General features: G+C 42.0%; 1 protein-coding gene across 2 annotated transcripts in view; it reads right to left on the reverse strand.

Annotated features, from left to right (window-relative positions):
• Positions 1–10,934, reverse strand: part of CNNM2 (cyclin and CBS domain divalent metal cation transport mediator 2) — a 171,002-nt gene that overhangs the window by 17,429 nt on the left and 142,639 nt on the right. For both annotated transcript variants that reach the window (XM_033184101.1, XM_033184112.1), the window contains exons 3-4: positions 8,396–8,533; positions 5,922–6,091 (exon numbers count right to left, since the gene is read on the reverse strand). In XM_033184101.1, coding sequence (XP_033039992.1) covers positions 5,922–6,091; positions 8,396–8,533 — 308 coding nt within the window. The remainder of the gene's footprint in view (positions 1–5,921; positions 6,092–8,395; positions 8,534–10,934) is intronic.

Genomic DNA, 10,934 nt, shown 5'->3' on the forward strand with positions numbered 1-10,934 from the left:
AACAGTTATAATCACTGTGAACACACTATTTTTTTACTTGACATTTCTGCACATGCTTTCCACTTCTTCCATTACTACATAGTGATCCCTCATATTATCATCATCTCACTTTAGTTAGATAAGAACTGGGCTGGGTACGGTGGCTCACACCTGTAATCCCAGCACTTTGGAGGCCAAGGTGGGCGGATCACGAGGTCAAGAGTTTGAGACCAGCCTGACCAACATAGTGAAACCCCGTCTCTACTAAAAATACAAAAATTAGCTGGGCGTAGTGGCACATGCCTGTAATCCCAGCTACTTGGGAGGCTGGGGCAGAAGAATTGCTTGAACCCGGGAGGCGGAGGTTGCAGTGAGCTGAGATTGCACCACTGCATTCCAGCCTGGGCAACAGGGCAAGACTCAAAAAAAAAAAAAAAAAAAAAAAAAAGATATGAACTGTTTCTACTATTTTATAGTTAATAGATTTGCTATACATATATTTGCATGGAGAGCTCTGTAAAGCAATGCTTTGTTAGCTGGAAGGCTGCAGTTTAGGATACGATTTATTGTACTTTTTCTTTTTTGTCCACCATTCACAGTTAAAAATGTGAAGGGATGGGGTATCTGTCTTCTAAAATCAGTAAGAGATGCTTAACTTGGTCAACTGTCTTTCTGACATCTACTGATAGAAATCAGAATTTTTTTTACTACTTTCCCAATTAATGTGACATCTTTTGGTTTTGTTGTTCTTAAACTAGCACTGCATTCCTAAAACAAATCCAGTTCAGTTGCAGCTACAAGTCAGTAACCCTGGGTGGGAGTTACTATCTGCTACCATTTTTATTTAGAAATTCTATATCAATGTTGACAAGTGAGATTGGCCTGTATATCAGATCTTAGGATTTAGGATTAAGCCCATATCACCCTTAAAGAATGCAACTGACTATCATGCCATCTTGTTCTATAATACAGAAATTGGGAGTTTTTTGAAGATTGAATATTTTTTCTAGCAAATCCTTTTATTCTAGCTGCTTTTATGGGGAGGAGAGAACTTTTTGTTATTTTTCTTTTATCACATCCTTTATGCCAATAGAAGACTGACTTTGTTGACATTTTTAAAGAGCCAAATCTTGATTGTATTTGTGGGTTATAAGGCATTTTCAATTTTAAATTATTATTATTATATATTTTTTGAGACAGAATCTTGCTCTGTCGCCCAGGTTGGAGCACAGTGGCGTAATCTTGGCTCACTGCAACCTCCGCCTTCCGGGTTCAAGTGATTCTTGGGCCTCAGCTTCCTGAGTAGCTGGGACCACAGGCGCACGCCAACACATCCAGCTAATTTTTGCATTTTTAGTAGAGACGGGGTTTCCCCATGTTCGCCAGGCTGGTGTCAAATTCCTGACCTCAAGTGATCCGCCTGCCTCAGCCTCCCAAAGTGCTGGGATTACAGGCGTGAGCCACCACGCCTGGCCAGTTTATTTAACAATCTTTACTAATTTGTTATTTTTTAGTTTGCTGCTTTGCTCTTTTTTCACATAATTATAGTTCTCTATTTTCTTTTTAAGTACTTAGAGGAATAAGATTTCTTAAAACTGACAGACCACCTATATGGTATTTACATTATTTAGTAACAGACTTTTATGGTAATACTATATATATTTTATTACATTCTATATGTTTTCTCTAACTCAGTTGCTATTTAGGACTTTTATTTTGCCATTAGCTCTATTTTTTAATTACTTAAATAGTACATGCACGAGGTGAGAAAGAAACTATACAAGGAATAAGGCTGTCTTCCTTCCACCCTATTTCCAGCCTTCCAAGTTGTTTCCTTAGAGACTCGCTGTTACCAGTTTCTTGGATAACCTTCTGAAGATAATTCATATAGATGCATGTTTATTTGTTTTACAAAAATGAGAGGACATTATACACTGTGTTCTGTGTCTTGAATATAAGCCTACATAAAAGAATTTATCACAATTTTTTTTTTTTTTTGAGGCGGAGTCTCGCTCTGTCGCCCGGACTGGAGTGCAGTGGCCGGATCTCAGCTCACTGCAAGCTCCGTCTCCCAGGTTTACGCCATTCTCCTGCCTCAGCCTCCTGAGTAGCTGGGACTACAGGCGCCCGCCACCTCGCCCGGCTAGTTTTTGTATTTTTAGTAGAGACGGGGTTTCACCGTGTTAGCCAGGATGGTCTCGATCTCCTGACCTCGTGATCCGCCCGTCTCGGCCTCCCAAAGTGCTGGGATTACAGGCTTGAGCCACCGCGCCCGGCAAGAATTTATCACAATTTTAACATGGTTTAGTATTTTTTAATATGTGGCCTTTTCTTTAAATTTATCTTATTTTTTTGGAGATGGGGTCTCACTCTATCCCTCAGGCTGGAGTGCAGTGGCACCACCTCGGCTCACTGCAACCTCTGCCTGCCAGGCTCAAGCGATTCTCCCACCTCAGCCTCCCGAGTAGCAGCCACCACTCCTAGCTAATGTTTGTATTTTTGTAGAGACAGGGTTTCACCATGTTGCCCAGGCTGGTCTTGAACTCCTGGACTCAAGTGATCCACCCGCCTCAACCTCCCAAAGTTCTGGGATTACAGGCATGAGCTACCACACCCAGCACTTTTATGTATTTTTTATTTCTAATTTTATTTCATTATGGTCGATTCAGGTAGTTTTATGAAATTTCTTTTTCTATTTACTAGCATGTACACTGTAACATGATAAATGATCAATTTTATGAGTGACATAGCTTTTTTATTGAGACATTCTCACTCTTTCACCCAGGCTGGAGTACAGTGGCACCACCATAGCTCACTGCAGCCTCGAACACCTGGGCTTAAGCAATCCTGCCTCAGCCTCCTGAGCAGCTGGGACTGTAGGCACAGGTCACCAAGCCCGGCTAATTTTTAAAAAAATTTTTGTAGAGAAGGGGATCTTGCTCTGTAGCCCAGGCTGATGTCAAACTTCTGGCCTTAAACGATCCTCAAACGATCCTCCTATCCTGACCTCCCAAAGTGCTGGGATTATAGGCATGAGCCACCACACCCAGCCCACATAATCAAGAGAAATATACTTTAAAAAAAGCTTATGTTTAATTTTCTCTAAATCTGTTAATTCTATTTTACAAGTTATTCAGTTTAAAACTGACTTTTTTCAGTATGCCTGATCTTTTATGACGGTGTAAAAAACACTTCCACCAAAATTATGTTTCTATTTCTACTTACATATGTATTTTGTTAAGTTATTTAAAGCATGTAGAGCCAATAAAGTTTTTTCCATGATTTACTGTGCTTTTAACTGTCTTTATTGCTTCTGAAATGCATTTTAGTGTAAAGATCTACTTTTTCAGATAACTTGAAGTTTTGGCTTTTTTATGCATATGTAGTGGGAGGTATATACATGGTAACTTACAAAATACTCTTGTTTACTTAGGTCATTTTCCTTGAATAACTTGGAATTTATCTTATCTAGGACCTGAACTAAAAAATGATGTGTTTCTATTTACAATTATATTCCTATCAATTACTTCAAGGATTTTTTCCTGAAGGGAGAGCAGCTCACCGGCACTGAGGCCAGGAAGGGGAAGGCAGATATTACTGCTTCCTTCTTATTTAGTGCTCTTGAAATGCAGCGGAGGCCAGACACGGTGGCTCATGCCCGTAATCCCAGTGCTTTGGGAGGCCGAGGTGGGTGGATCACTTGAGGTCAGGAGTTCAAGACCAGCCTGGCCAACAAGGTGAAACCCCACCTTGACTAAAAATACAAAAATTAGCCAGGTGTGGTGGAGCATGCCTGTAATCCCAACTACTTGGGAGGAGAATTGCTTAAATTTGGGAAGCGGAGGTTGCAGTGAGCCTAGATCACACCATCGCACTTTAGCCTGGGTGACAGAGCAAGATTCCATCTCAAAAAAAAAATAAGTAAAAAATAAAAATGAAAAAAAGTGGAACATGCTCCCTAAAGTGGCGTGAACTTCCAGTGCTGGCTTAGTGACGTATTATGTAGAATATGCTTTGTAATGATGGCAACTATGCCAGATTGACCAAAACTGGGAGGGTGTTTCATTTTGCTGTTCTCTTCGTACCTTAGGTAATTCTCTGTCTGCAAGATCACGTTTTTCCCCAAACATCTCCGTAAGTCCTGTTCATCAAACATATACACACTACTTATAAAACCCCCATGGCATTATCAGCCTAACAGTTCAAAAAACTTGTCACCTTTAAATATGTATTTAACACAAATGGTATACAAATACAGGTAAATATACATAAATGTCTTATCAAAAATATCTTAAAAGAGTTACTTGTAAATGGACAGAGATTATGAAGTCCCCTTTCCGTAAGATTTTTAGACCCATGGCTTTCTTATATAGCAATAAAGCATTACTGAATCACAACTTCATAAATGCTAACTGTACAAAAGGAGACAACTGAAAACCACATCGTTTCTAATATTACCACTGAAATTCACAATGTCAATCTTCCAGTTCCTCCTGTGACAGTCTTCAATGTATCCAGTTTCTTCAGGCTTAAGGAATATTCACATCTCACACTTATGAGAAACATGAATGTTTTATTCCCTTACTGCAGTAAATAAACTAAATTGCCAACAGTGCACTCAGAGTTTCAAGCTTATGTATCTCCAGAGAGGAAAAAAAAAAAAAAAAAAACAATTGAGGAAAACTAAATTTAGAAGATGAATCAGGGTATTAAATTAGTAAACTTGCAAACAGAAGTTTCTAAGAAGGACTGTAAGAAAGTGACATGCAATTAGCTAACCCTCAGCATTTTCCTACTCCTCACTCCTGCTTCCAGACACCACAATGCTGCCCAAACACAGGGTCACACATGAACACAACACTTTCCCAAGTTTGAATCTACACATTTGATCACATTAGCATTTTATCAACTAATATCCACTTTGGCCTCCATGCCAAGGATAGAGCTCTATTAAGTGAGACTGTGATAAAACAAGGACTCCTGTCAACCCACACCAAAGCCACTCAAAGGAAGTTCAGAATGAACTGACCTTCCCACTTCATCTACTGAATTATGTTACAGTGAGAAGGAATTAGCTACCCTGCTGTAAGAGGCTGTAATTATCCTATCAGTTCCTCTATAAAACAGTTTGGTTGGTAACCAGGAATAAAAACAGCAACAAATGGATTATTTCGGTGGTGTTAATGGAAGAGATGCTAAGGTATCTCTAAGAAGCTGTATAAACTTAAGTCCTAATGAAGGATGGAAAAAAGGATGGAAAAAGGACCAAAGAACCATGACACTTAAATTTCAAACAGCCACTGAGATCTGGACATGTACTGGTAAACTCTCCCAAACTCTTCAAAAAATACTAACAATTGAATTCACCATTTTCACTGAACTCAGTAATCACTAAGTGCATCCCCCCAACATTTTTTTTTTTTTTTTTTTTTTTGAGACAGGGTTTTGCTCTGTCACCCAGGCTGGAGTTCAGTGGTACAAACATGGCAACCTCCTGGGCTCAAGCAATTCCTCCCCCCGCCCACCCCGTCCCCTGTCTCAGCCTCCCAAGTAGCTGGGACCACAGGTGCATGCCACCACATCCAGCTCATTTTTAAATTTTTTGTAGTGACAGGGGTCTCACCATGTTGCCCAAGTTGGTCTTGAACTCCTGGCCTCAAGCAATCCTCCCACCTTGGCCTCTCAAAGTGATGGAATTAGAAGTATGTGCCACTGCACCCAGTCAAAGTACCTTTTAGTATTGAAAATTAAAGTAACTATTGGCATTGCTTTAATTAGAATTACTTTACAGATATGAAAACAGGAAGATGAAATTATCCCATGTCTAAGGCTACTCCCTATAGAAAGGGTTCAGTATGTACACGGTGACACCCATTCACTTACACCAAACTGAAAGATGGATACTCAGTGAGAGCAAACCACTATTGAATAATTCTTCTGACCTGCAGAATGAGAACGAAGTAGTCTACTGGCTTGTTGCGCTGGTAGAGGTAGTATTCAGGGGCTTTCTTGTTCTTCTCATCATACTTCAGTTCCTGGATGACATTGGGGTGCTTTAGCAGCCTTAGAAGGATCTTCTCTGACATCTGGGATGGGCTAAATGCTTCTACTTCTATAGATATAAACACAACTTGATATTACATTTCAAACGGAGGGAGAAAAATTATACTATTAATAGTAATTGAGGTGTTGAGATAAGAATATTTGGAATCAAAGTGATAGTATTTGGATGGATGAGGTTTCCGTTTGGTGATCCACTGGGGACAGATTACCTGGGAGAAATTAGAAAGTGCTGAATTCTCACGTTTGTTCCTTTTACTTCTTTCCTTTTCAACCCGTCGTGGACTTCAGTCCTCATAAAACTACACTAATTTGACTGACAGAAATGAAAATCAACTGCAAGCGGGCTCCTTGAGTGCGGGGGATGCCCCTCAACAAGCCATAACAGTCTGACTGTCAACCAACAGCCAAAGGAAGAAGCCAAGGTCAGGAGCATCGGGTGCGGTTAGTGCCAGCGCACACACACGGGTGCCCCACGTCTCCCTCTCCCACTCAACTACCCCGAGGAATGTGGGGAACAAAGAGGGTTGAGACTGGAAATAAGAGCAGGGCATGTGCACACATCAACATGCTAATTAAAAAAAAAAGTAATGTTCAAAAGTATTTACGAAGATAGCAATTTTATTTTAAATACAAAAACAAAAATTACTGACTGAAGGGTGCTATCCTACAACTGGACTCTATGATATCTCAGAAGCAGAGTAGGAGATTTAGCTTTTGTTTTGTTTTGTTTTGTTTTTTGAGAAGGAGTCTCAATCTGTCACCCAGGCTGGAGTGCAGTGGTGCGATCTCGGCTCACTGCAACCGCCACCTCCCGGGTTCAAGTGATTCTTCTGCCTCAGCCTCCTGTGTAAATGGGATTACAGGTGCCCACCACCATGCCTGGCTAATTTTTGTATTTTTGGTAGAGATAGGGTTTCATCATGTTGGCCAGACTGTCTCAAGCAATCCGCTTGCCTTGGCCTCCCTAAGAGCTGAGATTACAGGCAATGAGCCACCATGCCCGGCCTAGTTGTTTAGTTTTAATTTGTGGTTCTTAAATGATGAGGAACAGTATTATCAAAACTAGAAAAAGAATAATAAGTGAAAGACATTGTCTGTTATTTTCTAATTATGTATTTATGAAAGCTGTAAGTTCTGTATTAACTTGTGACTTTTTTGTAATAAGATAGTCATTATAGGAATTTTAGAAAATACAGAAAAAGAAGAAAGTAAAAATTATCTATAAGCCAACCACTCAGATTACCATTTTGAGCAACTGAGTGAGCATTTCTTTCCAGTGCCATGCCCAGGCACGTATGCTTGTGTATCCATGTGTGTACACACAAAAACACAACTCTAATCTTAAAGTACACATAGTTTTAGATTCTGTTTCTCCCCACTTTGTATTAAGTTATGAATATTTTCTAATGTGATAAATATTATATTTTCCAGGCTTCTGAGAACGCGACCTTAAAGAGTTACACAGCATTCCGTCAGGTGGTTGCGGCTAGCCTTCTTTTAAACATGGTTTAAGTCTACTGCATGCAGATGAAAGGCACTGGCTGCCTATCAGGGACACCGACGTCTTCTAAAGCCAGTGGATGCTTTAGACTTTTTCACACTTCCCCTGGCCACCAGAGCTCAACCCTGGAGAGCATCTGGGGATGGGAGAAGGGTTGGTTGTATCTTAAATCCATTCAACCTTGACCTCTCTGGAGCAGTCAGTGCCGGCTGGGTTGGTGGTTTAAACAACATGAACACTTGCCTCCTGAAATGGACTTGAGTTAATCTGATCTGAGGAGGCCATCAAGAAATCCATATCAAAGTTCTTAGAATTTGATTTCATTAAAACCATAAAAGATAAAGATTTAATTGTGAAAACCTAGTTTTCTTCTTTGCAAATCACAGCCCCTGTGTTACCACTGATGTCCAACTGTGCTTCCAGGACAAGCTGAAGAGAGATTGGACTCAACTGTCCATCAAACAAGCTGGTGCCAGGCTGGCACCATCAGCCTGCTCCGCCAGCTGGCTCTCCCACAGACCTAGCTGGAAGGAGATGGCCTGGCCTACTGTTCACATGCAGTGTGGCACTAACATTCATCCTTACCTTTCAGACCAATTTTAAGTTACTGGTCCACCCCTGGTAAATGTCTCAGAGGGTTCATGCCGACACTGAACATAGGAGAGGAGAGAATTTAAAAAGAAAAAAACAAAACAAAACAAAAAAACAAAAAAACAAAAAACAAAACACAAAAGTGGCATTACTTATCACCCCATTTCCCAGTGTCCACCCCCAGCCCACCCCAGTCAGTGGTGGGTGAGAAACACACTCCAGGGTTGGTAGAGATCTCAAACTGTGATAAGCTGCACTTGCCTGTTGCTAGGAAACGGTGCATGGCCAGGAGGAGCTGTGGTGATATTTTAACCTTCATCTCGCTGTCTGTCTGCTTAAAGGCAGAAAAATCTTGCTTTCGTTCCCGGTGAGCCACTTTCTTTTTTGTTCTGTTGTCAGCTAAGGGAGGAATGAAAAGAGAAAAAAAAAAAAATAAGAAAATGCATCCCATGAGATCAGGGCTCTTTTTGAATGAACAAGACAAAATACATTGGAAGGGCTGGACTGTATTTTCAGATGCAGGCGCTCTACGCACAAATGCCACAGGGAAGGAGCGAGGGAGGGCCAGATCCTCATCAACTCAGCACAGCAGCCTGGGCACCACGCAGTCCGCAGCGAGTGACCACAGGCAGCCTGATAAGTGAATGTACTTCAGGAAGGTCTGTAGAGGGCCCTTGTGAGCATAGCATCCAGCAAATGCTGACAGAGCCTCTCACAGGACCCACAGAAGCACACAGCAACAGGGCGTGCAGCCTGGAGTGCACAGTCCACTGCTGCTCAATGTCACCATACTCCAGCAAAGGACCACCACTGTGTACACACAAGGGAGGAGTGTCCCTACCTGTAAGAGGTCCCTCGCCTCTGCTGAAAGACAACACACAAACGAAACCCCCTTAAGAAACAAATAAGAATGCTTTCGCAGAGCAGTGTTTTATAGTATCTGTTTGCTTCACTGCTACTTCAGACCATGAGATCCTCAAGGTCAAGCAGATACGAATGGGATCTGGACAGGGGTCCGTGAACTTCCTCTGAAAAGGTCCAGGGAGTCAATATTTTAGGCTCTGCCGGTCTACATAGTCTCCACACTGCTGTTTAGAAAGATGAAGGAGCATGGCTGTTTTCCAATCAAACTTTCTTTATGAACACTGCAATTTGAATTGCATATAATCTTTGCACGTCACAAAGTAATTGTTCTTTTTTTTTTTTCTTTTCTTTTTTCTTTTCTTGAGATAGGTTCTTGCTTTATTGCCCAGGCTGGAGTGCAGCAGCACAATCGCAGCTCACTGCAGCCTCAACTCCAAGGCTCAAGTGATCCTCTCACCTCTGCCTCCCAAGTAGCTGGGACTGCAGGTGTCTGCCACCACGCCCAGCTAATGTTTAAATTTTTTATAGAGACAGAGTCTCACTATGTTGCCCAGGCTGGTATTGAACTCCTGGGCTCAAGCAATCCTCCTGCCTCAGCCTCCCAAAGTGCTAGGATTACAGACATTAGCCACCATGCTGGCCATTTTGCAACAATTTTAAGATGTGAAAAGACATTCTTAGCTTGCAGGTCACACAGAAGCAGAGTACAGGCACTCATCGGCTATGGTTTGCCAGCTCCTGACCTGGAAGATACCTCCTGCAAAACCATCTTTTAAGTACTTTTCTGGACAAAGTAATGATCAAGAAAAAAGAGCTTAAAGACAAGACCCCAATCGCTTGCTCCTTCCCAATAACTGAGTCACTGCATTATTGTTTCTTGCATAGAGCAAAACAGATCGATTACTAGGCTTTTCCTGAGAAGGCAATCACAACTTCTACTTTTCGTCTGCCTCAATTCTTTTGAGAACTAGACAGTAGAAATCAATACAGAATTTAAAAATAATTCTAATGGCAACAGCCGTCACTCCCAATCTCTATCCAGATCAAGAATATACCTGAAATTGGCCAGGCACAGTGACTCATGCCTATAATCCCAGCACGTATGGGAGGCCGAGGCAGGTGGATCACTTGAGGTCAGGAGTTTGAGACCAGTCTCCCCAGTATGATGAAACCCTGTCTCTACTAAAAATATAAAAATCAGCCAGGCGTGATGGTGGGTGCCTGTAATCCCAGCTACTCAGGAGGCTGAGGCTGGAGACTCGCTTGAACCCGGGAGGTGGAGGTTGCAGTGAGGTGAGATCGCGCCACTGTACACTCCAGCCTGGGCAATAGAGTATGACTCAGTCTCAAAAAAAAAAAAAGAAAAGACATATGTGAAATCACAAGTCCAGCATCTTGAGCCAGTAAGTAACATTAGGCAACACTTCTGTAGAAAATCAGTCCAATCAAGGCTTAAAAGAAGTTAAACTAGGCCGGGCGCGGTGGCTCAAGCCTGTAATCCCAGCACTTTGGGAGGCTGAGGCGGGCGGATCACGAGGTCAGGAGATCGAGACCATCCTGGCTAACACGGTGAAACCCCTACTAAAAAAAATACAAAAAACTAGCCAGGCGAGGTGGCGGGCTGTAGTCCCAGCTACTCTGGAGGCTGAGGCAGGAGAATGGTGTAAACCCGGGAGGCGGAGCTTGCAGTGAGCTGAGATCTGGCCACTGCACTCCAGCCTGGGTGGCAGAGCGAGACTCCGTCTCAAAAAAAAAAAAAAAGAAGTTAAACTAACATTTGTATAAAACTGAAGTGCAAACACAGGATCTCCTAAATGGTAAATCGCCTTTCTAATGTTGAGTACTACCCCTGGGGAAAAAGAAATACAGAGACACATTCGGTTTTTTTTTTGAGACGGAATCTTGCTCTGTCACCAGGCTGCAGTGCAGTGGTGTG

The sequence above is a fragment of the Trachypithecus francoisi genome, unplaced genomic scaffold (assembly GCF_009764315.1).
Source record: "Trachypithecus francoisi isolate TF-2019V2 unplaced genomic scaffold, Tfra_2.0 Contig01579, whole genome shotgun sequence".
Classification (NCBI taxonomy): Eukaryota; Metazoa; Chordata; class Mammalia; order Primates; family Cercopithecidae; genus Trachypithecus; species Trachypithecus francoisi.